This window comes from Daldinia loculata, assembly GCF_022478755.1.
Source record: "Daldinia loculata strain CBS 113971 unplaced genomic scaffold F4817scaffold_24, whole genome shotgun sequence".
In the NCBI taxonomy this organism is placed as follows: Eukaryota; Fungi; Ascomycota; class Sordariomycetes; order Xylariales; family Hypoxylaceae; genus Daldinia; species Daldinia loculata.
In genome coordinates, this window is record NW_026054878.1 from 298,562 (window position 1) to 324,628 (window position 26,067).

Here is a 26,067-nt window from a genome sequence, read left to right on the forward strand (position 1 = left end):
TATCAGGCGAATCCCAAAAAATCCGCCATCGTCCGTCGCATCGTCTCGTCAATCCGTGGCTAGAGTGGCTACACTACCTCTTTTCCTTAGCGGTACCTACATATAGGTACCATTCTTTTTTTTTTTTACCCTTACGATACGATCTACCCGTCTGGTATTCTAAAAAAGAGCCAATTCGTCAAGCCTCAAATAAACGTCCTTGTCACCTTGTCACCTTGTTACTTTGTCACTTTGTCACTTTTGTCACTTTTGTCAACTAAGCCCATACTATTCTAAGATCCCCCATCTGGCATCCCCCCGTCTATCTATCATTAACATCACCCTTCCTCTTCCCATACCCCTCCTTCTCATATTCAACTCTCACCCTCACTCTCTCTCCTTTTGCAAGTTCTCAATCCGCAATTCGCATTCCGTGACCTCATCAAACCACCATCCACCCAACTGTGTTGACACACGCCATTCTTCCAACAAGATCGACCATTCTCCGTTCGCCAAAGTGATGGTCCGTCATTCGAACTACCTAGTCGCAGTCAGTTCTTAATTGAATCTGACTTCTGACTTCTTTATTTCCATTTTCTCTCCTTTTCGTTTCCAGATCAAGGCTTGTGCAACTACAAACGGCCATTGTATAATTTTACCATTTTATTGTCATTGCGACAATTGCCACCATTGCTACCATTGCTACCATTGCTACCATTGCTATCATTGCAACTATTACGTTCAATCTATCATTATTTATTCTCCAACTTACGAGTCCGCGTCTCAAGTCGGAATCCCCATCTACCTTCACCGCAGTCCCGCCTTATATGCAATAATTCTCCACTTTCTCTCGTCACCGTCTTTTCTGGTCGTCCCAGCGACTACTACCAGACAACAAATCCACCAAGCTGTACTTCTTTAGGACCGTTGCGACACGCCTCCTTCTTTCACTTCACCTCTTCTACAGCTACAACTCTTCAACATCATGTCGTCTCTCCCCCCTGACCCATACAAGATCCTCGGTGTATCCAAAGACGCTCAACTATCAGAGATCCGATCTGCCCACCGGAAGCTGGTGCTGAAATGCCATCCTGACAAGGTCCAAGATCTCAAGCTGAAGGAAGAGAAGCAGAAGGAATTTCAGCAAGTCCAGCAGGCTTACGAACTACTAAGCAACGAGACCGAACGGTCCAGATACGATGATAAAGTCAAACTCGAAGAGCTGAGGAGAGACAGGGGAATGACGTCGACCTCAACGTCGTCTCCTCGTACTTCGAAGCATTCTGAAACCAAATACCACTTTGACGTTCGCGAAGCTGAACCCCGGTCTACAACATTTGCGGGCTCACCTAGCTCCCACAATGTCTATGGCCATACGCCCCCATCCCGCTCCTGGGATGAAGATCTACATGCTAGAAAATTTGATGAAAAGCCTCGTTACGCGAGGAAGACGGCGAGCTATGAATATGAAAGAGAGAAGCCCTCTAGGAAAGACGAGGAGCGTCGGAGACGAAGGGATGAGGAAGAATGGAACCGCGAGAAGGACAAGGCAAAGGAAAGAGAAAGGGAAGAGCGGTTAAAGGAGCGCGAACATCGAGAGCGTGAAGCGCTAAGGGAAAAGGAGAGGGAGAAGGAGGCAGCTAAGAAGGAGAAAGAACGGCGCAAAGATGAACGAAAGGAGGACAAAAAGCGATCCGATAAGGACCGTCGCAAGGAAACCGAAGACAAGCATCGCCGTCACAAGTCTCCCTACATAGAAGTATGCCCAGAAGACCAAGAAGAGGTCCTCTATACGACGTCATCTTCTAAGTCGGAGAAGAAGAAGCCTAGCAGTAGTCGGAAGTATGAAGAGGTACCCAGTGCCCCCCCGCCTCGGGAAACAAGTCGTCCACCGCTGCCAGCCACCGAGCGCGAAAGGAAGAATTCGGAAACTTTGGAGTCTGCGATTCGGTACCTGAGCAGATCCGGCGGAAAGCCACCAACGCTCAACCGGGCGCAGACATATCATCCGGAATTCTCGGTTCGGCATATCGCTCCGATCGCCGTGCCAACGCCGCCGCCGGCTACTACTTCGGCGTTTGCACCTCCGCCTATGGCCAATCCTAGGGATGTACAATTGGATGAAGACCCTATGAAGAGGCCTTCGACAAAGCCCCGCCGCATGTCGCATGATACACCCCGTTCTTCGAAGGAGAAATCCCAGAAGAAGGCGGGTTCGTCTCGAGAGGCAATTATTGTGGATGCCTCTCCAACATCTGCCACTGCCCGAGTAATACCCTCTTTCCAGAAATCTCCCTCTATGCCAATACCCATACAGAGCGATTCTCACCGAATTCCACCTCTGAGCCGCTCAAATACTGATAATTACACTCGACCGCCTCCTGCTCCCGGTCTGGAACGTGCATCGACTTGGATGCCAGGCTCTAATTTAGGCCGAGACCAGAGTCGCTCGCGCCATGCTCGCCTCTATTCAGACGAGTCCTCAGAAGATGATCGAGACCGACGGCATCGTCGTGGTCGGCGTACACAGTCCCCGGAGGCTATGCCGACGCAGTCCACCAAGCGATATACGGTAGACTCAAGCAGGAGGGTTATCCCAGTACAAGAATATTTCCCAGAAGAGTTACCTAGGAGCTCGAAGAAGTCGTCTTATCCTACGCCTAATAGCTCTGCACGCCGTACGGAACCTCGACCGGGTTATTATGCGCATGGAAGCTTTGAGGATGAGGTGCAGGCGCCATTCCCGAATGTCAAGTATGCGACCACATTCGAACCCGAAGACATTAAGTATACCGAAGTTCCTCACTCGACATTCCGGGAAGAGGTATTCACATAATCGCTCCGAGAAGTTGTAATTGACTTTGAACCCAATCAATGTCTCCAGCTCGGACGAGATTTATCGGTAACAAGCAATCTATCATTGTTTCGATGGGTATTATCAGAATATTGTGGTTTGTCATAATCAATTATTTATGATCGAGGCTTTTCTCATCGCCATTCTATTTCATATTTTCCACAGCTCGAGTTCGGCGTTCTTGGTAGCTTGGGCGTTTTTCGATACAGTGCCCGTTAAAGAAACTTCTTGAAATACAGTAACGACTTGATGTCTTTTCAACGGTCTTGAAGAAGAAGCGAGATGGAGACAAGTTGGGAGAGATTTTGTTTTGGGGGTAGTCCCATGGAATTTTCCGAGGGGTGAGCGTGGGCTTTTGTGGTTCGACTCGGCTTACAGCTCGATGGGATAGCTCGATAGGTTCCCTCCATGCGAGGCAAACTAACCTTCTGAGGCTCAATCGTTACCTGAGCACGAGCTTATGGCACAAACCTCCCTTTGCCGTGCACACCGAACTCAGTCAGCCAATCACAAAGCTTCATAAACCATCTCACCTGCCCACCTACTTGGCCCCCAATAACGAACAAGCTTGCCGTCTTCGCCTCTCCAGGCCCCATGAGTTTTACGAGAGATGTTTATTGTTCTTGGACTTTCATTCTTTCATGATCATTTCCCTACAATCTTACGTTATATATATATACACATAACTTGCATATTGAGGAGCGAGAAACCAGGAAACAGGCTGGTCGGGAGTGGGTTCTTTTTTTCTTCCGTGATGGATCGAAGCATGACGCTGTTGATGTCTTTTTTTTTTATCATTGTTTATGTCGTCCCTTCGTTCATTTACGAGGCGTTGTGTAGTCAAGGAATGGTGGGAGCATTCGCGGCAGCTGGGTGGGCAGGACATCACGATAGTTTGCCGCGCCCGACGGAGGTTACGCATATGAAGATACAGATGTACGCGACGAAACGCTATCGTATGGACGAAAATACATGTTAGCAAGGGCCTATTGCTCTCGTCGCCTAGAATACTTGGTCTTATTGTACCAAATGACGTGGCCTTGATTACTCTTGTCCTGTCTAATTTAAGAATAGATTGCATAAAATAGTTTGTCTTGTGACTTCAACGTTTACCGAACCATAGACCACGTATACATAAAGGTACCTAGCTAGGTAAGTCATCCGGATTGTCTCTAAGCAATCAGCCCTAGACTACGCCTCGTAAGCGGAATTTGCTTCCATATGATACTATATCGTAGGTTATGATAAGAGCCCGTGTGATTCTTGTCTTCGCAAATATACATGAAGATGAGATTCCTAAGAGGGCGCTGTAAATGATAAGATAGTTTATGATATACTCGGCGTTAGAACGTAGTTGTATCTCTGCTGTTCTTATTACCTCTAGAAATTATGTAGGGTTAATATTTAAATAAAATAAAAAGTTACCTACCTACCTACCTAGGTATGTAGTCTACGCAAATATACCGGACCAAACCATCTCAGCCGCTGTTTCACGTATGTTCTCGTATGATATTCTGCCTAGCCTCAACATGATAGAACTTGATCAGATCATAAGGCATATTTCTAATTATATTTAACATGATTGTTTCTACCTGCTCTATGCTTTCAGAAGTCAACACGGCACCAAGTGCTACAACATATTATTAAACAACAAACCTTAGGTAGGTATTCAGCTACAAAAGCCCCTCTTTTCCTCCCCTCCGAACTCGTTCCTCTTGTAAGATGACTCGGAAGACCGGGCTCCGGGGCGAGGGCCGATAGGTAGCCGATATCCTCGGAGCTCAAGAATTTCCGGAGGTCTTCAATTCGGAAGATCTCGATGACCTGATTTTCTCGTTTCTTTCTTATTCTTCCTTTTTCGTTGCGTCTTGTGTTGTTCGTTGCACGGGCGCTTTGATGTCGTCGGATGCCGGCTCGGCTCGCACACGTAACGTTGCCTGCACACCTCACACATACGTAGCTGGCTGTTTGCTTTGCCACATGGTTATCTCCGCCGAAGATTACCGACTCGAGGAGGGTAGGAGTTGAAACATGGTGGATATCGATGAAGACGAGGAGGAGGAGGATGATGATGATGATGATGATGATGATGATGACGGGATCAATGAGCGGTGTCAATGACTCGTTTCCGGGATTCTCTCCGGCTGAATGTACCTAACCTATAATCCCTTTCTTCAAGCAAACAAGAGGCAAATTCAACACCGACTTTTCGTAAATAGCCAAGTTATTTTTTGAAGCACAGACACGGGAGCAATAGGGAGCAATAGGTCCCCTGATTATAAAGTGGATTTCATAGGTCAGCTGGGCGAGAGTTTTCAGCTTGGATGGGCCGAACAACTATAAACCAAGAGGTATTATACATAAGAGTCTAGACAATCGCTATTACAGGTCTCGTCGGATGAACGTCGAAGCCACCTTGCGGAGACGACGCACGTCCCCAGAATTCCCCATCCCCATTTGCGGAGGCGGAACGTGATCAACACAAGCTATATATAGGTCCATCAAAAAAATGCGTGGCCGACCTTGGTGCCGTCTACGTGGATGGCTCGTCGTTGGCTGGGCTGTTGGCCTCGCCGCCGCACGTGCCTTGATGATGCAACAGGTCGGATCTTATAGGATACCAAGCCCCGGGTTCCATACTTGCCCAGGTGTTCGTGTTCCCCCTGAGCTGCTGCTTGACGTAGCCCCGTTCATGTATGATGACAGATAGTAGGTAGTCGAGGAATTATTGGCTGATCTGGAATTCGATAGATGTCACTAATACAGCCGCAAAAGGGGTCGACCCCCAGGGGTCTTTCTACTAAGACCAGATTGAGACTCCGCACTCCCGGGGTGCCCCTTTGGGACGTAGAAGGAACTAGGAAAGGGGGTACTCTAAAGGTATCTATTAGAATATGGAGATTTTCCACTTTGTATACAATGGGGGTCTTATGCACGTCTTAGGAAGGGTCTCGGGGTCTCTCCCTGAAGTACTGCTTCTGCGGAACGCCAGTAGATATGATTCGTTCTTAAGCTAAGTATTCACAGGTACTAAATGTAAAAAGGCACGAATGAAACCCACGTATTTTCTTGTTCCTTTCGTATAAGCGGCCGCTATATACCGAATAGGCAGATATATAACTCACTTAGGAATAGCAACGAGATTCCATTTCCCGATGCTATTCGGGCAAAAGGGACACATGACAACTAGCAAATATAGAATTGTTAGATAATAGAAACATTAATTTTCCTCCTAGACTCACCGCCAATTCCTCTTTATGAACTTCTAGGCTGTTGTCCTCGGTGGAGCCGTCTATAAGATGCCATTTGAAGCTCCGCCTATGCATTGACGAATGATTCTTACGGGTACAGGCTGTTGAAGTCCTTGAACTGAGATTATAGTTTAATACGTAGTTTACAGGTAAATATTGACTCGAGGGTATTAGTGAATCTAAACCGGAAGCAATACTCTAGACTCATCACGAGTTATCCGAGACACTAGATAGAGCCCATATATTACTGCACCGAACTCGGGACATGATGTTTTATATTGGCGTTTAGACCAATAACAAATCCTGTTTGTAGTCTTTGGACATTGAGGTATTAGACTAGCTCTAGCTTTATACTGTTCAGATCTTCGAATAAACCTCATATAGCTTATCGTAATTATATACCTAGGTAGTCACGAAGATAGTACCTAAGACATGATGCTACACTTGAAAGCTCGTTGTCATAAAGTGAACTATCTTCACTAAATGTAAATATAGTCTTCCACGAAATACAAATTTCATCAAGATAATTCAAAGTTTTTATTCTATATAGCTCTACGTATATCAAAGCTATCGTTTCTGGCTCGCTAGAGCAAGCCACTCCTTAATCCTCTGCGATGCAAAACGAGGCAAGTCCTTGTACTTGTTTTCATCATACGTGTCCTCGATAGCCTTCACAAGTCGTTTTGCCTTCGAGATGGTAAGTCTTTTCGCATCGAGATAATGCTCAGTTGTCACGAACTGATCTGCATCGTCTGTCAGATCCCGCCGCTTCTTGCGCACGGCGGGGGTATCTGTTTTTTCCGCGGCGCAGAGCGGACAGCTGCATTCGAAGCCCCAGGTGGTCATTAGTGCTGCTTGCCTCGCGTCGTAGTCGCTCGATTCGTCGTAGCTGTGGAAGATTTCCTCGCCGGCGGCGATGGGCCGGGTAGCGCGGAGGACCATCAGGTCGCCTACATATTCCTTCTTGGCATTCGCGACACATGAGTGGTTGATGTATGCGGCCCAGATCCAGAGACCCGTACTCGCATTACTGATACCTTCGTCTCCGAATTGGCTGCCCGGACCGAATGCATTACGGGATACGATGTCGTGAACTCGGAAGGTGTCGACTACGGGACCATCTCCAGTCTTGGACACATTGCTGCCGTCTCCCTGGTAGTCGCCGTATAGATCCATTACTTTTTCGATCTGGGAGGGATTGCTAAGAAGCTTTTGAACGATAGCTTTGCTCAGACCGACAGGTGACACCCTGATTCTGTCATCCCGCACGTCGTATGTCATGGCTGTCATAGCCTGTTTCTCGTGGCCCCAAACCACGCAGAACGCTTTCTCGCATATGATTATCTCCCCGGCAGGAATATCACGGGTCGCGAATAAGCCACGTCCTCGTCCCTTGCTCTCCTCTACCTTTGTGTTACTAAGGAAACTTGCGGCGTCGATACGTGGACGGGCTCTGGATAGGTTGGCCTTGATCTTCTTAAAATTGTATGCTCCCGTGTTTTGCTCGCGGAAGCGCACTTCAATGTTTTTTAAGTAAGCAGCCGCTGTTTTGTTATCAGGGGTAAGCTTAAGTTGCTCTTCAAAGAAACCCTTTGCTTCCTCATATTCGCCGAGGTTGTATGCTGCAGAACCAGCCCGGAAATATGCCTTGCTGTCAAGGTCTTTGGATCGCTCATCATCCTTGCCGATAAGAGCAGCCTTTGCATCACTCTTTGCCTCATCGAGTTGGGTTAGAAGAAGGTTAACATGAGCTCGATTGCGAAAAAGATCTCGGGCCAAGTCAGGGTTAGTTTCAGACACAACATCTTGTCTGGCGGCTTTAAGGCCGTCGGTATACTTTGCGTGAGCCAAGGCTAATTTCTGCTGTTCAAGGGCCGCATTGCCCTTGTCTTTACAGGTCCTTGCAATCTTCTCTGCTTCTGCCGCGTCTTTAGCGTGGCCTACTTCATCCCGACAGACGATTATATCTGAAGGATGGTCAACCCGAATCGTAGGTTCACCCTGATCCGTAAGAGTAAAGTAAGGCTCCTTTATGATAAAGGTGGATGCTGATTCCAGCACCTCTTCGCCATGTCTTGACTTATGCAAGCACAATTCTAGACGCTCCATATCCTCTTCTCCTTCTTCCTGCACCATGGTCCACGGCCTCGCTATAAGCGGAACCACTGGGCTCGCGCGCTTCACAGTGAGCCGACGGCCACGATGATGAGTCTCTATTTGGAGATCGACCAATTTGATGGGCTCTAAGTCCTGGAGCGTAATGGTACATGGCGGATATACCTGTCCTACGGGGAGAGCCGGGAATATGCCTGCTCGACCTTTCGTCTGCGCCAAGTCAGGGTCTGGCGCGCCCATATCGGCCATAAGAGATGCGCCAGTCGCTTGTTGTTTGGCGGCTGTCGCATCTCTCTTTTCCCGCGCATGGCCAGCAAGTTCGGAACATTTCTTCAGCCTATTTTTGGCGATATTCCGTATGCGCTCTGCTTCCTGTTCGGTCATAAAGACCGTGTGTCCATCTTGCTGGGAAGCCATCGCGAAATGCCAGCGTTGTGAATGCGAACAACGCCGGACTATCTTTTGCGAGCCCAATCCAACGAAGCCACTAGGTTAAATTATTTTCAAAATGATTATATTCCAAGTAACCCTGTAAGTCACAAACAGGTACCCAAGAAATTGACTTGAGTTATTTTGGATAGTAAAAGTTTTAACGAATCAAATGCTCGTTTGTTGCTGAATATTGTCCCAAACCAGATGTACCATTCGAATAAAAATTTTGAGCTAAGGGACAATCTAAATTTTGAAAGCCGACACTTGATTTGCTAGCACTTTGCGACTCTATGCGGCTTGTATCGGCCCCAGGGCCCTTAGCTCGACACTTAGGGGAGATAAATAAAGTCACTTTGTTACGAGTATAATAAGTCGGCGACAGAACTGTATATCGATCGCTACCTAGGTACTTTAACAGATAGTTTAGATACTCTTAGCGCGATGCTTAAACTCGAACATTAGCACTTAAATTACCTCTATAGCTAATATATAAACCAGCAATGCTCACTTGCTTCCTGAATTTTTACTATTAAACTACCACTTAGAAAAATAAATCAACGGAATGTACATGCTGAGGTATGTTATGCTAAGCCTATTGAAAACAAATATGAGAGTAGGGGTATATCCGAAATGACATGCAGAAATCAACTAGTTAATGGTATGATGGTATGATTTTAGTAATATGATTTGGGCGGTGTGCTCAAGTGCTTGATTGCTTGTTGTAGTATATTTTATACAACAGATTCCACCCCCTTATTTTTAACCTTTGGGTTTCTCTCCCCTTTTTTACTTACATTGCCTACCTGCTGATTCTAATCAAACCAGTACGTAGAGTGAGCATATCTATAGCTGTTAGTTTGTATTTCTCGTTCCAGAAGCTCAAGAGAGTACAACAACTTACCAAGCTCAAGCCCATGATCATACTACACCAAAAAAGCACATTATTCGCCGTCTTATGGGCGCGCACCCACTTCGTTCGCTGCAGTATAACAATCGGTAACTGCAACATCTGGCAAATAAACCCGTAACCACGAAGCTTCTTGGTGATGCATGCCATGACGATTTCGTGACCGATGGCTGAGATTAGGAACGTAATGACTGTCGCGTTGCTGCGGCCGATGGTGGGCTTCGATGTCGCGTATACATGGCGCCGTAGGAACGAGTACACCGGCACGTTCCACTCACGGCTGAACTCCATCCAGTCGGTGCTGTTCCACCAGTCGCTATAGAAGTGACGGTCCGCGAACTTGGTGATCTCGGCAAAGGCACCTAGGATATACTCAAAGATGACGAGAAACACCAGCAGGAAAGTCAACATAAAGGGGAACAGAAGCCACGAGATGTTCTCGGAGAGGATGAGCAACGTCTCGGCTACAGATGAGCTGTTTTCTAGTCGGACTGTGGATTCTTGCAGCACAGGCAAGATGAACTCTTCCGAGATGATGGTCAATAGGAATATACAGCCAAAGGTGGCGACTATCTTGGCTATAAGTGATGTCCAGTTGATGGATTCCTTGCGCGGGTACTCGAGTTCGTAGCACAGCGTCGGACAGAGAAGGTAGTCGACGTAATTCGGCCACGATAGGTTCCGCGGATATGTCACGTTGCCAATGGGGCTCGTCAACTCGCGAGCCAAGTCCTCGCGCAACTGCGATAGACCCTCGTTCTCATCATCGCTATCAACCTTCATCTCCTCGTGCACTAATTCGCCCATTGGGTTATCAACCGAAGGGTAAACGTATGCCGGGGCCTTCGAAGCGCTGTGAGGCTCGTCGAGAGCGCGCAATCGCTTTTCCGTTTCCGAAAGATGGCCATTATAGAAGGCATAGGAATGCATTTTCATGAGCAGAACCATGGTGTGTAGCAGGAAAAATACCTGGGAAGTCCAAGTCCAATTGAGAATGAAGGGTATAGCGATCCAAAATGCAAGCCATACAACCTGATATATGCTTTGGATGGCCATTCCACCCTTCTTCCACCTCAATAGTCCCTGGCTACTCCTAAATAGTTTATGCAGAGGCAAACTAACGGCGGTACTAGCAACCATAGAGAAATCGGCGACAGCTAGATGGGACAACTTGACGGCAAAAAGGTTCCATATCTGGACGCGCAAGGGGTATCCAGTATCCTTATAGTTGCGCAGCATAGTGGTGATTCCCATGATAGCCAGGCCAATCCAGAATAGGTTGAAGAAGCCATGAAAGTCGCGATAGTCGGATTCGGGATCGAAGTGAGAGACGCGCGAGGCAAACTCGATGGTTGGGAAGATACGCCGTCGCTGTTCCGCTCGAACCTGTTTCCGTGCACTAGACAGAGCCTTTGTCGACGCGGGAGCATTTTCGGGGACAGGTGTCGAACGGCCACTGGAATAATGAAATTCTAGTCAGCTCAGGTCGATTTTATATACTTGGTAGAAGTCGAATTATATATAATAATAATAAATAATAATAATAAGTAATCACCTTGTCATGCCCGAGCCAGTGTCCTCTACGGGCGCCTCGAGGTGTCCATTTCCATTCCCATTCCCATTTCCATTAGCATTAGCATTAGCAGAAACACCGCTATTCTCTTTAACAAGCTCGGCAACTTGGGCATGTTGAAGTTTCCGCGGTCGCGGACGTAGGATATGATCGTGACCACCATTCGTCTCGATGTTGGTGGAGGACATTGTGTATATTCTTCGCGCGACGGCCAAAGGGAAGGCTTCAAGGTTTCGGAAACGGATAATCGATAGGGAGACGGCAACCGGTGCGAGCCCCCCAATAATAAGGTAACGAAGTATCCAGGGTTATAGCTGCTATTGCAAGTGCGTGACTACATGTAGCTTTGGCGAGTCAGGAGAGAGTTTAGAGGTTGGGGAAGAGAAGTATAGACGATGTATAGTAAGTTAGTGAGCTATGTAACTAGTTGGTTAATGAGTGTATGGTGCTTCGTCAACGAAGAATTATATGTTCAAGTATGTAAGAAAATAGAAACGATGGGGGAAAAAGGAAATAAATAAATAATATAAACGAAGCTAAACTACAACGGCGTCATATGTTGATCGATCGAATGCGAGTGCGATTTTCGCCCTATTCTAAGGCCTCGAATTGCGACTCGACAGTGGATGACACGCAATCCAAAACGGGAACAAGTCACTGCCACTCTGCTAAATAACTTTGCCACTGTCGTCGTCGTCGAAGAAAATGTTCATTTGGGGAGGAAATGGGGAACAGAACAGCTATCGGTACCTGCGCTATAAGCAATCTCTTTAGGGGTTGCTAGGTACCTCCAGGTGGGTTCTAACTTTTGAGTAGCTGCCTACCTACCTAGGTAGGTACCTAAGGTAGTTAAATTCGGCGGGTGATTACATAAAGGTACCTAGCTTCAGGGGGGCCGAGGGGCAGCTGAGGGGGACAGTTCGGGGCCGAGTCCCCTAATTTATACTAGCGTTGTATTACTTACATATGTACATGTTACATTATGTACACACTTGACGTCAACGGTCCGGGAGTTTGGTCCCTTTAGCTTGCGCGACGTCAGGGTGCAGGTGCAGGTGCATTGGATCTAACAGTTTTTTATCCAGTGAAATAATATTCACATCTCTTCCTATTTCTTTCAAAGCTTCAATTCCCTTGGCTTGAAATATTCGGTTCCCGGCACAGACGCAACGACAACCAAATTTAGTTACGGATTGGTTATGAAGCACTACATACATGTACGACTACCTACGGTACCTAATGTACCTACATTTAAGATATCGGCCATTTATACTGGTGGCCCGGGTGGTCGCTCAGAAGATGCGGCTGCCCGAAAAATACTTCCCGCGCTGTGACCCCTGGCCGCTCAGCCTCTGCTCGGAACAGCCCCCTTCTTCGTAACTCGGGAATTACAAACTCGATAATATCTTCAAATGAGCCAGGGTTCACTACGTGCGCCAGGTTGAACCCGTCCACATCTGCTACCTCGGCCCATCTCTCCAGCTCGTCCACAACAGTTTTGGGACTTCCTATGATCTTGGGCCTATAGAATTCAAGTCGTCAGCTAATTATCTCCGTTCTGGTTTCCATTCCGGATCAACTTCACTTACATCATGCCTCCTATTGATAGGAATTCTGTGATTCGGGCCTTGGTCCATTTTAGCCCCTCGGTACCGGGTACAGTAGCAGACCATCGATTAATCAGAGACCGAATCGCCGGCTTGTCGACTAGAACTAAATCTTCGTCGTCAGAAAACGATGAAAGATCATTTCCGGTCCAGCCGCCGAATAGCGCAAGCGCGCCTTCGCTGTCCCCATACGAAAGAAGCTCCTTATATTTGGCCTGCGCCTTCTCATCCGTCTCGTCAACAATAACGGTAACGCCCGTGAATACTTTGATGTGGTTCGGGTCCCTGCCGAATGTCTTGGCTGTGGATCGAAGCGCGTCAACCGATTTTCGCACCAGCTCCGGAAGCTGACCGCCCATGAACACGGCCTCTGCATGTTTTGCTCCGAATTCTGTTCCGGCTTTGGATGTCCCGGCTTGGAATAGAAATGGCGTCCGCTGGGGAGACGGCTCTGAAATGTGCGGGCCCGGTACTTGGAAGTATTTGCCCTTGTGATTAATCGAGCGCACTCTCCCTGCTACTGCAAACTGCCCCTTTTCACGATCCCGAATGACGGCATCGTCTCTCCAACTGCTTTCCCAAAGCTTCAACCCAGAATTAGTAAGTGGCTAAATTCCTCAAAGCGTTAATGAATCGAGTTCCTACCTTGTAGACTACATCCATATACTCTTCTGCAATTCGGTACCTCTCATCGTGTTCGATCTGCGTCTCCAGTCCAAAGTTTCTGGCCGCACTTTCGAGGTACGAGGTCACAATGTTCCATGCTACCCGCCCTTCAGCCAGGTGGTCAACTGTCGAGAATCGTCGAGCCATAGCATATGGCGCATCGTAAGTAGTTGAGGCAGTGACACCAAAAATCAGATTCTTCGTGGCGGCCGCCATAGCCGGCACGGCATACAGCGGGTCGTTGACTGGGTACTGTGCGCCTGAGGCAAGCACCGGATCTACGTTAGCTGGGCCCTTATAGACGTCGTACGGGCCTAGAGTATCCGCGATAAACATGGCGTGGAAGTCGCCCTTGTCTAAGAGCTGCGCAAGCGACGTCCAGAAGCTGAGCTTATTGTAGTCGTCTGTATGATTCCGCGGGTGCTTCCATAGTCCCGGAGACAGATGCCCAGGCGTCATCATCACGAAGGCATTTAGGAGAAGCTGTTTCTTAGGCTTCTGCGCCTCGCCTCCGGTCTCGTTAGATGACGCCATTCTTTGCTTTGAATCCTATATTTGAGTGATAGAATAGAACACTGAGAATGATCTTATCGTATAACTTCTGATATAGTAGAGTACCTCTGAGCTAGTGAAACACGCGGTGATTATGAAAAATCAACGTAAAATATGAATTCAGCCAGGACACAATATTCTTTTATTTATACACGAGAGACATTTATATATTTCTCTTTCCTAGGTGATAGACCCTGAAGATTATTGTTAGTCTGCTGGAAATGTATAGATACGGAGGTGAATGTTAAGAGCGTCATTGGCCTACCCCGATTCTTCCATCATGCTCCGCGCGGATTGCGTGATGCGAGTTCGGTGTGCCCGCCAGTGTGACCCTCTTACGAAATACCGAGAATAACAGAGTGTATACTGGTAAACAATAATTTATATAATTGATATAATTGTAATTGTGTCATTAGTTCTGTGTCTTTTTTGAGGTTAGGTCAAATCGGCCGGTCATGACGACACCAAAGGGCATATTCAGATTTTAGAACTGGTTCTATTCTGGAAAAACATGAGATGTGTTATACTCTAATACTAATTTGTATATTGGTATAGCTAAATGTGAAGGACAACCGCATTTGTATCATATTTTAGAATTGAAGAGTGAAGGTAGGATGCTAAGACAATACTCCAACAAAATAGCAACGGAAACAGAAAACGGATTTAGTTGTGATTCAGATGGAAAGGGGGGTTGACGCCGCTAGTAAAGTCAGCAGCCATCTAGATGCTAATATACGTGTTCATCCCATTCTTGGCCACTTTCTCCTGACTAACCCCCTTTTTTTCTTCAACTTTTATGTATTAACGTTAGTATTTAGACCTCGAGCGACTCACGTCAACCTGCCGTGTATCGATTCAAGAGGAATAAGATAATGGATAAACTTCCATCGACATTAGATAAATATCGTGGTATATTCCTCATTTAAGAGCCCATAAGATTGGGCAGTTTGCAAGATCCTAAATGATAAGGAGACATACGTATGATGATGGAAATACAGCGCTAGACGCAATATTATTAGCCAGAGGAAACCTGGACAGAACTTCAACAGGCACAAACGATTCTATAGTAGTTATACGACTGGTACTATGCGTTTCTAAATTTCGGAATTTACTTATAATGACCCTATACCCTCTAGAGAATCGCAAGTGCGAAGATCGGGAAGCGCACTCTGCGTTCCGTCGTAGTCGGTGCTGAAAGGGTTGTGAGTGAATATATATGCCTGGAGCCGAAACACTTCGGGTCGGGAGGAGATTACCCCAGGTCTATGACCCGGCCTGTGAGACAGAAGAATCGTGTCATACGATATCATAAGAGACAGTTAAATGCTGGGGGGTTTATCGTCGTCCATATAGCGACGATTAACATCTGAATCACTTGACGGCTTGCTAGACTAATCATGTATCACCACCGAGAAGTCCTACCCTCGACCAAGGCTGATTGATGTACGCGCGGTCGACAAACGTCTTCTTTTCCTGCTTTATACGAGATCTACCATGGCGCTTTTCAAAGCACTACTTGGCAAGTATAAGGTAGGCACCTAGATATGCATCTAGTCACCTTTCTGCAGCCCCCTATTCTAGGTATATAACATGCAATAGTCTATTAGTCTATTTGCTGTGAATCCTTTCGCAGCTCTAAACAACCACCTCGATTCTGTGAGGGCTTTGGTGGGTGGTGATATACTTGCTCGTTTACGATCGAATACTCTTTGGAGATTTCCGGGTATATTCCGCTATTCTCTCTTGTGCTCGTGGTATTTTAGTAGCTTATTCGTTTGCTCCAGTTATTTTGCAACTTTTATGCAACGTTGTTGTCCAATGGCCACGTCCATGGGTCGGTGGCTGCAGCCACACGAATATCTTTGAGAAACAACGACATTCACGTCTGTCTCACATAAGGCGTTGTGAGAAACAAGAAGGATACGCAAGAGAAAGTCTGCTTACCTCTTATAAAGCCCGTTTAGAAGAGGCTACCGTCTAGCATTCCGTGGGGCATTCAGAACACCGAGTCCTAATCACCAAAGCCGGAGTTTTGGATGTGAGCCATCAAGAGGATGGGTATCATCTTGGCGGTGGTAGACTGGGCATGAGAGAGGAGTGATGATCAATAAGGTCCACATTTCAAAGCAAGACATCCTGCCAGAAAACCCCGGACGTGAGACATGTTCATGCAAGACGACGTCCAGCCCGAACACGACCAATTCCAGATCGTAAGTGTACGACGAGAGACGCCTCATTCCTTGGCGGAACGGCGGCCATGGGGGTTATGATTCGCCGACGCCTCGCCCGTGTCTCGCCTACCCGCTCTCGGAACGAAAGACTCCTATCACGGGAGCACAGTGTCTGCACGCCTCGTGATGGGATAGGCGATGGGACTGTTGCCGAAGTTAACGATATGGAGGAATATAAATCGAATATAAGACGATTAGAAAGTTCTCGCGTCCGTCTAGAGACGCGAGACTTCGGGAAGCTAGGAAGTTAATGCTGCCGGCTAGATGCCGAGGATGTAATACGAAAGGTTAGCCTACTCGCCTTTAAGTGAGGGACCCTGCTGCCCTTTTCTTCGCCTGTCTTGAGGAGATGGATAGGTTTGCACGTTGTAGGACCGCATCCGTATAAGCCACAGGATCTACCACTATATCGGATCTTGCACCACGCATCTGGAGACAGAAGGCATGCGGGTCGCAATAATAGGCGCAGGTCCTGCTGGACTCGTGACGCTGAAGCATCTTCTAGCTGCAGAGAGTGCTCTAGGAGTAGAACCCGTCGAAGCTCGCCTCTTTGAGAGCGAATCGGGAGTAGGAGGCACGTTTCTAGCAAGGACTTATGAGGATGCTGAAGTAGGGGCGGATCGCTTTCTCGTTTATCCCGAGTTGGTTTTGAGTGGGAAATTCACTATCACTACACTTTACTGACGCTTGGTTGTTAGTTAGTATCCTCGAGACAGCTCACTAGTTTCTCTGATTTCCGATGTAAGGACGACGAGCCGGATTTCGTCAGTGCGAAACGCTATATTGAGTATCTCAATGATTATTGCACACACTTCAACTTATGGCCGCATATTACCCTCTCGTGTCCGGTGAAGAGCGTAAAAAGCCGGAAAGAGGGCGGCCACGTTGTGACATACTTGCTAGGAGGACAGCAGTATAGTTGGGAATGCGACGCAGTGGCCGTGTGTTCCGGACTTCATGTTGAGCCTAGCATCCCTAAAATCGAAGGCATCGAGAGAGTACCGGTAGTGTTTCACTCGTCACAACTAAAGAGGAGAGACCAGTTCGGCATTGGGAAGACTGTGCTCATACTGGGTAGTGGCGAGACTGGAGCGGACGTCTCGTTCCTTGCAGTCACATCACCAACGAAGCGAGTAGTCATGTGTCATAGGGACGGTTTCCACTTCGCACCAAAGGTAGGACAATCATAATAAATGCATATGCAGACAACGCAGCTAAGGCTCATCAACGGTGTAGAGAAACCCAAATCCTAGATTAGTATTTTCTAGGCGGCGAAGTCCCCTAGATCGCCCTCAAGTACCGATCGATGTCTCCCGGGCGAGTCTTTTTGATACGGCATACGTGCATCCCTGGCTTAGGAATAGCAATGCTCTATGGAAGTATTATGACTGCTATGTGAGATCCATTCTCTGGACTTCGTGGGGCACCATAGACGGAATAGATCAATGGATAGGGGGGAAGCCTAAGGGGTGGACAACTTCAGAGAGTAGGTCTTCTTTCTACTACTGCCAGCCACACTTGTGGGTAGACTCATCGACTAGTACTGATCTATGCGAAGTCTTCTTCAATAAATCGGGTTACAAACTTAGCCCTTACTTTAATGCCGTCTGGAAACCCAAGACACCAAAGGGAATCCCGGAGCGCGTTCGCTCATGGATAGTACGAACGCCAAACACGGAAGAAATCTGCCACGGCCGGCAAGTTGACTTGGCCCCTTGGCCGGAACGAATAGACGAGACCGGCACCGTCGTATTCAGAGACAACGGGCGGCCAGAGTACTCATACATGAAGGATGAGAACATCAAGCCGGATGTAGTCATCTTCTGTACGGGGTACACACATCAATACCCCTTTTTAGGGGATCATAGACGCGATCCGAGGTACTATGAAGGTAAACTAGTTCGGCAGATATGGCCTCGGGAAGACCCTTCGTTAGGTTTCATCGGATTCGTGCGGCCCAACCTAGGCGCAATCCCGCCACTCGCCGAGTTCCAGGCCCAGCTGTGGGTGCTCAACCTACTTGCGCCAGGACGAGTGGCGAGTTCACTACTCCCTAGCGACGAGCCACACTATCAGCTCGTGCGCAAGGAGCATGCACGGATCCGCTACGGTGTTGACCATGAGAGCTATGCATACCAACTTGCATTAGACATGGGCTCTGCACCGTCGTTCGGGGACGTCCTGCGTCTTGGCTTCTCTAGTAGTAATGGTGGCTGGTATAAGCTGCCACTTACATGGGCGCTTGGCGCCAACTTCAACACCAAGTTCAGACTCATCGGGCCATGGAAATGGGACGGCGCGCTCGACATCATGAATACCGAGTTGTGGGACACAGTAGCTAGGAGACAGATATTTTTCGGCCACTTCACACTTTCTTTCGTCCCGATGCTCATTTTTGGACCAACAAGTTTTGTAGTGTTTCTCTACGCTTCCTTGTGTCATATTTTTCAATATCTGCTTCAACTGGTAGAGGTGAACATGTGGAAGCGTAGCAATGACGAAAATAGGGGAAATGGGTCTTATTAGAACCGCACTGTCCGAGTAAAAAGTTTTCCCTTGGCAATAGAAGCGGGGTTAATTAACCCTTTGTATCTCAAGTATCCTTCACAAAACTAAACTACATTAAAGCAAAAAGAAAGAATATTAACCTAGGTTAGGCTATTCACCCCGATCCCGAGTACATGGATGTATAGAAAAATAATAAAAATATGACCCCGACCCGATTTGAACGGATAACCTTTCGATCTGGAGTCGAACGCGCTACCGTTGCGCCACGAGGCCCATATGTTAGAGTTGATGTGAATTTGGTTCGGCGTTAAAGGTATATAACGCATGCTTTTTTGCATCATCCCCAATATTTAGCAAGTGACTAAATGTAAACATTTACATCAATTTTGTGAAGGCGGATATTGATAATCCTCAAGTATCCTCAAACTTAGCTCAATCATATGTGGTTATTATAAAAAAGAACACAATTGTCATACTCAAAACAATACACCTCACGACTTATTTGTAAGTAATTCTATTCGCACCACTACACCTATATTAAGAGACATGAAAGATAAATAAATAAAAATAGACCCCATATCGAAAATCCTAGCCCGTAGTCATAACTCATGATATCCTCGGAGGAAATAGAAATTAATCTTCTCATATATAAAACCGTTACTTTTTCCCCCTATCCCATGCAAACACGGCACATACACCCATAACTGGTATCTCGACATAAAGGGGAAATCACGTCTAAAAACGGAGGACACGCGGCTTCAACTACCCTCCTGGTAGCGTCCCACCATCGTCCCTTAAGTCGAGGGTGTCCGGGAAACTATACGGTTTATCCGACGAGAAGACCTTGTTGAAATGTGCCGCGAACGAGTCATCCCAGAATGGAGGAGCGGGTAGCTGATCCGTACCGGCAGTGGAGAAGTCAGCAGAATGTGTGTCGTCGTCTATGGTTGTCAGTGTTGATGATGGAAACCCCTGCGACTCAGATGTCCAGGCGGTACCGTCGGAATAGTCACAGGTTAGAGACGGCATCTCGGATAATATGGTCTCTACTGGTTGATCTTGCGCGTGTTCTCGACGAAAGCGCTTGACGAGGTTGAGGCAACTGTCGATTTCCGACGCGTTCTGGCGATCATCATCTACTAGATGATGAAGGAAAGCCTCGAACTTGGCAAGTGTGTCGGTGCCGTCTTGATTATCTCCTGCGCCAGATTCCTTTTCAATCGCATCGCAGTCTATTAAATATCCATGTTAGCATCCTCTACTTGGGGTAGGTTATGAAACAATATTTTGAGTCACTTACAAGGTGATGGGACCTCGGAAGTCGGATCTAGTTTGAATATGATCCTATATATCTTCTTCCACTTCTCCTCTTCCGATATCCCACGCTGTTTCTTCCGGATCTCGCCTTTCTGTGTCTCATCAATAGTGTCGATACAGTTATGAGAATCTCGTATTAGACAAGGTGTCTCCGAACGACGGTGCTGTTGGAGATCGTACATATTTTCAAACTCGTCGAAGCAACGGTCGCATCGACGGCGGGCGGAACAGTGGTTACGGTATATATGCTCTCTATGTTGCCCCGTTAGCCATTAGTCCACCGTGCGATTTTCTTACAATGAATATCCAAAACTGACTTCAATCTATTTATCGTTCGACCTTCAGGTATAGTGCACGCTTTCCAGGCTTTCGTGTTATATTTCCCCGGATTTTGTTTGTAGAATGGACAGGCGAATAGTTTCCCCTCTACATCAGGTCCCGACGGTTCTACGACTTCATAGCCGGTTGCTTGAAGCGGGTTCTGCTCCGGAATATCTGGCGGTTTATCCTTGGAAATATTCTGGGTTAGTGTGCCCCCTTTCTTACGCACTTTTTTCTTTTTCGGCTCGTGGCTCATGTTGTCGTAGCCGGTCATATCGTCGAAGACTCGTCTCCGGCTTTTTAGATCCCCGAGAATACTTTGAGTAGGAGAAGTCTGCCCCTTAGGGAGGACATATCGATGAGGTAGTACGCCGAACTGACGGCCACCCGATGCACCCTCTATAGGCATCATACCGTTTGGAGAAAAATTAAATAATGCAATATCATCATCTCTGCCATAAGGTTCACTGAAGTTGGGCCAAAAGGGACCCTGTCGGGATACTGCTGTTGAATCTGTGAGATCCAGCCCGTTAGAGCTTGATAATTGGTCCATATTGAAATTGATTGGTTGGGTTTTGCTTTTCAATACTGAAGAGTTGTTTTGGTGAAGGCTTGTGAGCTTTCGGGTTGGCCACGGCGGTTTGCGAGGCCGCGGAATAGCTACCGTGTACGTTGGGTCCTCTAAACATCTCTGTCGAAGACATTGAAGTTTCTCCACAACTCGTGAGATGCTGGCTCTCGTTTCCCTGTTGGTATCGAGTAGGTCATTGCGTGTAAGATTCACCAAGTCCGTAATATAAGGACTTGTTGCCTTTGCCGTGGTGAGATTATTGACCCACTGTGCTATTAGTAGAGAACCTCATATATCCAAGACTGCGGGACTTACTAGAACAACGCTTGTTTTGAGCTGTGCATCTGGTGAACCTCCTTGTCTTGCGACGATCCTAAAGAACCCGTCGTCTCTGTCCCCCGCTTTGTCAGTTCGTTGGTCTACGTCGACTCGAGAGAGGGCGAAAGACTTGACCCCTTCCCACCCGCAAAGCATCCAAGTGAGAAGCTCAAGGAAGACGCATCCGAGGGACCAAATATCGTAGGCGCTGTCAATCGTCCCTTTTATGTCAAGTTCCGGGGCCCTATAAGTGGGCGAGAATCCGATAGGGTGGTCACCTCTGTTTCTTTCCATCTGGCGGTTTAGTGTACCAAGACCAAAGTCGCCGAGCGTCCAAACGAGATTTTTACTGCGAATTTTCTTTTTGAATAAAAGAATATTCAAAGGCTTTATATCTCCATGTCGCCCGTAGTGTGATGAATTTGCCTCGAGTGTAGAGTGGCCATGATGGATTTGACACAGGGCAGTGACAATTCCAAGACATTGTTCTGAGACCCATCTTGAGAGAGACGCATCTGGGACCGGGTTTGGGTTGTCTTTCCAGAAAGAGTGCAAACTGCCTCCTTCAGCCCATGGGAAGAGCAGGTAGAACGAACTTTCGTGCCGGAACGCTGCCAGAAGTTTAACAACGTGTGGATGTGGGGAGACCACGAATGGTCTTAGAGCGGCTACTTCGCGCTGAAAGTCTTCAATTTGTTGGGAGCGTAGTTTTTTCAGAGCGAAGTATGGATTGTCCTAGGAAGTATTTAGCAGCTAGATCCCGCATCTATAAGCTAACTTCTAATACGTACCTGATCATCCCCAAAATCGTGATGTCGATGATGGATTTTAACTTTTCGAACAGTACTGTAGCCACCAATTTTGATGGAGGGCGTGGCAGCGGCATCATCGTCGAAAATGGGGAGGATAGTTTGCGCGGAGAAATCGTAGAGAGAGACATCTGTTGTTGGTGCGCTGAGAAATGGGGACAGGACTACCCATTGAGTCTCTATAAAGGCGTCGATACTAGACATTTTCCACTTGTCGAAACACCGTGTGACTAGTAATACTAGTGATGGGGGATAAGGTCGCGGTGCCTTTTCATCTTGGAAGTGAGCGTGGCCGATTGGGAGCAAGGAATCCGTAAATCCGCAAACAATAAATAATGGGATCGTTTCAACTTTGCCAATGAGAACCAGGGTTATAAACGTTTTCAGAAGTCGAGCCTCCGGTACTTGTGACTCGAGGCTCGACTTCTGAGAGTTTTTTCCCCGACCAGTAGCATCGTCGATGGTGATACCTAGAATCTGAGCGGTATAGTTGTAGAGGGCGGATTCGGAGAGTGTTGGCATAGCTCTATCGAGCTCTTCCTTCACTAGTTGTGGCGTTATAGTATCGATCTGATTTGATGGTAGAAAGGATCTTGATTTAGAGTCAAGACTTCTACACATTGACATGGTGAGTCGAGTGGAGAGAATAGGGGGGGAAATATGCTGTTCGTCGTCGATATAGGTCTGTTCCGCTTGATTTGTCCTGGAGTTTGTAACACTCAGCTGTGGCGGGCGTTCAGACCATGGACGGCTTTCTAAGTTATTACACTTGAGGCCGTCCCTATCATGATCGTATTCTTTATCCATGACGATCGTAGAAACACGAGCAGCAGTTCCATGTATAGACTGCCATAAGGTTCCCATGAACTAACTGACAAATCATTTAGGTTTTCTGAGTTCTGATATATATGGTGTCTCCTGTGACGTTCGGGAACCAAAGAGGCAATGGTTTTATTGAAATAAAAGGGGAAATGAGTGACTAAAGGTAAGTAATGGGGTTGGTGAGTGTAAATTTGATGGAGAAGTTTCAAAGTAAGAATGAGCAGAGAGCAGACTGGGGTTACAATGTTATATTTATTCATATGAGGGTTGTCGCATGAGGCTGCAGATGCATGGCTGCGTTATTGCGCATCGGCGCAATCCGTAGAGCTCCAGGTTTGTCCGTATTAGACGCTCTGATTCGTCCAACTCTCACTGCCCCCCTCAGTCTCTTCAACAAGGAACTCCTCTAACTGGGCGAAACTGATAGGACGGTACCTCACAGATGCGAAGAGAATCGAAATGTGTCGTGCGCGAGTTCAAATTGACGGCTTCACAAAAGAGTTGAAGAGACATTATATCGAAGTTAGTGTTGAATATGTGCAATGCATTTTTATTCCGTATTCTGTATTCTGTATTCTGTAGATATACATAGACTGCTAATAAGCAGACGACACCAACTAGGCTCAAGATTTGTTTTATCCCTAATAGGAGCAAATAGAGACTTGCAGCGCCATGCAGTTTGTTACCTATCCGTAACACCGGCGCTATCCAAAACCAAATCCCTATAAGAACGAATATGTCAATACATACCTTATACACAGCCACTCATTTCCATGATAGGCTCCTAAATCCTGCGACTTAGTGGTGGCGTATTGTCCTCTGGTGTTCCAGGAACTAATGCAATATGCCTTTTTTCCCTCTAACGAAGTCCTTCGGTATCGCTTCCAGAGCGTTCTCCCATCTGGTATGCGCGGCATCTGCTTGAGCAATGTCGCCCGCTTCCCTATACCAATGCTCCAACCGCTCCAACTCGCCGAGAAGGTATCCCATATCGGGATCCCATCGACCCTCCATCACCGAGACAATTTGTTCAAGGTAGTGTACCGATAATTGGTGGTTTGATTCCTTGGAAATCGGATCTTTCTTCAGTAAAAATTGATTCCTGTGGTAGTGGGCTAGCGAAGTTAGTGCGATGTAAATGAAGAATTCGGTGTTGTATGCAATGCCCTTCGTGTTCTCGAGGACCGTATTGGCAAGCTCGAAAACGCGTTCGCCTTGCCATAACGTCTGGTTTCCTAGAATGAGTAGTTCGGTTGCCTGAAAAACGGTCAATTCCTCTATCGCCGTTGGCATGGGCCCTTGGACTAGTCGCTTAAAGTCGCAGCGGCTCTGAAGACGACGATAGGGCTGGGACTGGTATTGGTAAGCTCGTGGAATGAACAATATAGGATAAAGCCTTGGTAACGTATCCGCCGGGAGGCCAGAATGATGTTCCTCGACTTGAAGGAGCTTTTCGGTACACTCGAAAATGAAGTCCCAGAACTCCTCATATTCATGGGTGCTGAGATATTTCCACATTCCCTGAAAGAGTCGCGCCATAGGCCCATCGAGTCGAACGGCAGACGCGTATGCTGAAAGGTATCGCCAAATTTCCTTGACAACCCCTTTATTCGAGGCATCAAGCACAGTGATTAACAAATGCAGCAATCCATATATCGATGGCTTTTTAAAAACCAAGTGCAAAGACTTGAAACCTTGCTCGCACATTGCACCACCCCTTTCATACTGCCCAACAGAGAATAGCCAGTCCGCATTCGTAATATCTGTGATCGCACAACGTAACTCGTCTCCACGATAATGGGCTGCGCAAGCAACTAATGGGGTATCAGGCGGACAGTACCAATTCCAGGCCAAATCTCTCGCGCATTGTAAGACGAGTTCCTGTAGCGACAGATTACCTGGGGCATGTAAGACCTTGGGGCTTTCGGGGGGTGGTGTGAGGCAGCGTAAGTTCTCGGGGAGATTCTCGGCCAGGCCGGGTTCTACGAGATCGTATTGCGAGATCCCTTTCCTCTTGAGGTAAGCATCGATGGCCACCTCCTTTCCGTTGCGATGAAAGGCTGTGCGTTTGCCGACAGCATTTCGTTGACGTTGGACTTGTAACATCGCGATAACGTCCTTCTTGCTGTTATTTTTACTAAAACCCCACTTGTCGAAGCGCGATTTGTACATTCTGACACTGCCAAGGCATCGTTAGCCAACGGGGTACACAAGAGGTGATGGAAACTCAGCAGCTCACGTTGCCCGAAACCCCTTTTGACGCATTATCGCCATGACTTCCTTCAGTGGCCTGTTCTCTTCTAAATACAGTCGCCGTATTTCATCTTTATGGGATTCCCATACTTGGGCCGAATGCTGCTGCGAAGGATGAGCCTCTCCGGTCTGCGAGGAGAAGACAGTCTGCATATGTATCGCCGTTGGCTTGACAGACTCGACATCATGACTCGAGACGCTACTTGAATCAACAGGGCTAGAATCGCTTGCGGGAGGAGACAGCTCTGGCGAAAGGGTCTGCATGACTGGGGTCGAACCAGAGCTGCGGTAAGGAAGCATCATATTGACATTAGGGTTGGTTAAGTAGTCATTAACCGTGAACGTGAAGTCGCCATGCATCTTGACTTTTATATATCCTACCGAAGGCAAAAGTCCTTTTAGCTGGTGGTTGTGATACGGATAGATCCTCCGTCTACTTTGCCGCACGCGCGAGTAACAATGATCGCCTTTCCTAATAGACTTTGTCGAGCGGTGGGTAATACCATTAATACTAGTGGAAAGTAAAAAGACAGAAGAAAGGCCGTCTAAGTCCACGCGAGACGATCTCAAGTAGTTTGATAATAATATAGCATAATTGTCTTAACAATATTCTTGTTGTTGAAGCGAAGGAATAGCCCGGCTACCGAATGGACAGTAGAGAATACGATAGAAAGGTTATCAGCCCTACATGTAGGTAACATAGGGCTAAGGGGAGTTTGGTATTGAGTGGGGATCGTTTGAATATTTAATAGGTAATCACAAGAGTTACATAGGTAGTATGTGCTTAGGAAGTAGAGAGACGCAGGAGGGAGATCAAATGTCTTGCATTGATGTATGTAGTAACGGCACCGTAGTAATAATCACGAACCCGGTTAAGTGGTCTCGGGTTGGCGTGGTGTGTTTAGAGGAAGAAGCCGGTGATCAGCTTCTTAGAGTATAAATCGGTGGAGTGACGTTGCCTCGCGTGCTCTTTTCGTCTTA

The 26,067-nt window shown here is 47.2% G+C and overlaps 7 protein-coding genes and 1 non-coding gene across 8 annotated transcripts; 2 read left to right on the forward strand and 6 right to left on the reverse strand.

Moving 5' to 3' along the window:
- Window positions 1–964: 964 nt before the first annotated feature.
- F4817DRAFT_358732 (DnaJ-domain-containing protein) lies at window positions 965–2,815 on the forward strand (the record flags this gene model as incomplete). The annotated part of the gene is made up of 1 exon (XM_049306063.1): window positions 965–2,815. The coding sequence occupies one exon, from the start codon at window positions 965–967 to the stop codon at window positions 2,813–2,815; it is 1,851 nt and encodes a 616-aa protein (XP_049159144.1).
- A 3,786-nt stretch (window positions 2,816–6,601) lies between these two features.
- F4817DRAFT_337482 (SET domain-containing protein) lies at window positions 6,602–8,849 on the reverse strand. The gene has a single exon (XM_049303305.1). It carries the CDS (start codon window positions 8,614–8,616, stop codon window positions 6,652–6,654), a length of 1,965 nt encoding a protein of 654 aa, XP_049159145.1. The 5' UTR covers window positions 8,617–8,849; the 3' UTR covers window positions 6,602–6,651.
- A 421-nt stretch (window positions 8,850–9,270) lies between these two features.
- F4817DRAFT_107462 (MBOAT, membrane-bound O-acyltransferase family-domain-containing protein) lies at window positions 9,271–11,900 on the reverse strand. The gene is made up of 3 exons (XM_049297429.1): window positions 11,094–11,900; window positions 9,533–10,994; window positions 9,271–9,474 (listed from the first exon to the last, which is right to left on the reverse strand). Exons 1-3 carry the CDS (start codon window positions 11,297–11,299, stop codon window positions 9,448–9,450), a joined length of 1,695 nt encoding a protein of 564 aa, XP_049159146.1. The 5' UTR covers window positions 11,300–11,900; the 3' UTR covers window positions 9,271–9,447.
- Window positions 11,901–12,236: 336 nt separating this feature from the next.
- Window positions 12,237–14,118, reverse strand: F4817DRAFT_337485 (Nitrilotriacetate monooxygenase component A/pristinamycin IIA synthase subunit A; the record flags this gene model as incomplete). The annotated part of the gene is made up of 2 exons (XM_049303306.1): window positions 13,364–14,118; window positions 12,237–13,302 (listed from the first exon to the last, which is right to left on the reverse strand). Coding segments are annotated over exons 1-2 (1,156 nt in total), but the record flags the coding sequence as incomplete, so codon positions are not given.
- A 2,493-nt stretch (window positions 14,119–16,611) lies between these two features.
- F4817DRAFT_358736 (FAD/NAD(P)-binding domain-containing protein) lies at window positions 16,612–18,693 on the forward strand (the record flags this gene model as incomplete). Its single annotated transcript, XM_049306064.1, has 4 exons — window positions 16,612–16,776; window positions 16,866–17,342; window positions 17,404–17,653; window positions 17,726–18,693. 4 exons carry the CDS (start codon window positions 16,612–16,614, stop codon window positions 18,691–18,693), a joined length of 1,860 nt encoding a protein of 619 aa, XP_049159148.1.
- Window positions 18,694–18,876: 183 nt separating this feature from the next.
- F4817DRAFT_t89 lies at window positions 18,877–18,948 on the reverse strand. Its single transcript has one exon. It is a non-coding gene; the product is annotated as a tRNA-Trp (tRNA).
- Window positions 18,949–19,144: 196 nt separating this feature from the next.
- Window positions 19,145–23,124, reverse strand: F4817DRAFT_337488 (uncharacterized protein). Its single transcript, XM_049303307.1, has 5 exons — window positions 21,994–23,124; window positions 21,200–21,937; window positions 20,310–21,151; window positions 19,976–20,244; window positions 19,145–19,907 (listed from the first exon to the last, which is right to left on the reverse strand). The coding sequence occupies exons 1-5, from the start codon at window positions 22,873–22,875 to the stop codon at window positions 19,438–19,440; spliced, it is 3,201 nt and encodes a 1,066-aa protein (XP_049159149.1). The 5' UTR covers window positions 22,876–23,124; the 3' UTR covers window positions 19,145–19,437.
- A 237-nt stretch (window positions 23,125–23,361) lies between these two features.
- Window positions 23,362–25,655, reverse strand: F4817DRAFT_107567 (uncharacterized protein). The gene is made up of 2 exons (XM_049297430.1): window positions 25,073–25,655; window positions 23,362–25,012 (listed from the first exon to the last, which is right to left on the reverse strand). The coding sequence occupies exons 1-2, from the start codon at window positions 25,444–25,446 to the stop codon at window positions 23,668–23,670; spliced, it is 1,719 nt and encodes a 572-aa protein (XP_049159150.1). The 5' UTR covers window positions 25,447–25,655; the 3' UTR covers window positions 23,362–23,667.
- Between the last annotated feature and the right edge of the window lie 412 nt (window positions 25,656–26,067).

What these genes read in the sequence shown, in the direction of transcription:
- F4817DRAFT_337482 (XM_049303305.1), bottom strand. Translation starts at nt 8,616, where the DNA reads ATGGCTTCCCAGCAAGATGGACACACGGTCTTTATGACCGAACAGGAA.
- F4817DRAFT_107567 (XM_049297430.1), bottom strand. Translation starts at nt 25,446, where the DNA reads ATGCATGGCGACTTCACGTTCACGGTTAATGACTACTTAACCAACCCT. An exon ending in CAAAAGGGGTTTCGGGCAAC is followed by an intron (nt 25,013 to 25,072) that starts GTGAGCTGCTGA and finishes ATGCCTTGGCAG; the next exon opens with TGTCAGAATGTACAAATCGC.
- F4817DRAFT_107462 (XM_049297429.1), bottom strand. Translation starts at nt 11,299, where the DNA reads ATGTCCTCCACCAACATCGAGACGAATGGTGGTCACGATCATATCCTA. An exon ending in ACTGGCTCGGGCATGACAAG is followed by an intron (nt 10,995 to 11,093) that starts GTGATTACTTAT and finishes TCATTATTCCAG; the next exon opens with TGGCCGTTCGACACCTGTCC. An exon ending in TGATCATGGGCTTGAGCTTG is followed by an intron (nt 9,475 to 9,532) that starts GTAAGTTGTTGT and finishes TAACAGCTATAG; the next exon opens with ATATGCTCACTCTACGTACT.
- F4817DRAFT_337488 (XM_049303307.1), bottom strand. Translation starts at nt 22,875, where the DNA reads ATGGGAACCTTATGGCAGTCTATACATGGAACTGCTGCTCGTGTTTCT. An exon ending in ACGATTTTGGGGATGATCAG is followed by an intron (nt 21,938 to 21,993) that starts GTACGTATTAGA and finishes AATACTTCCTAG; the next exon opens with GACAATCCATACTTCGCTCT. An exon ending in CGAACGATAAATAGATTGAA is followed by an intron (nt 20,245 to 20,309) that starts GTCAGTTTTGGA and finishes GGGGCAACATAG; the next exon opens with AGAGCATATATACCGTAACC.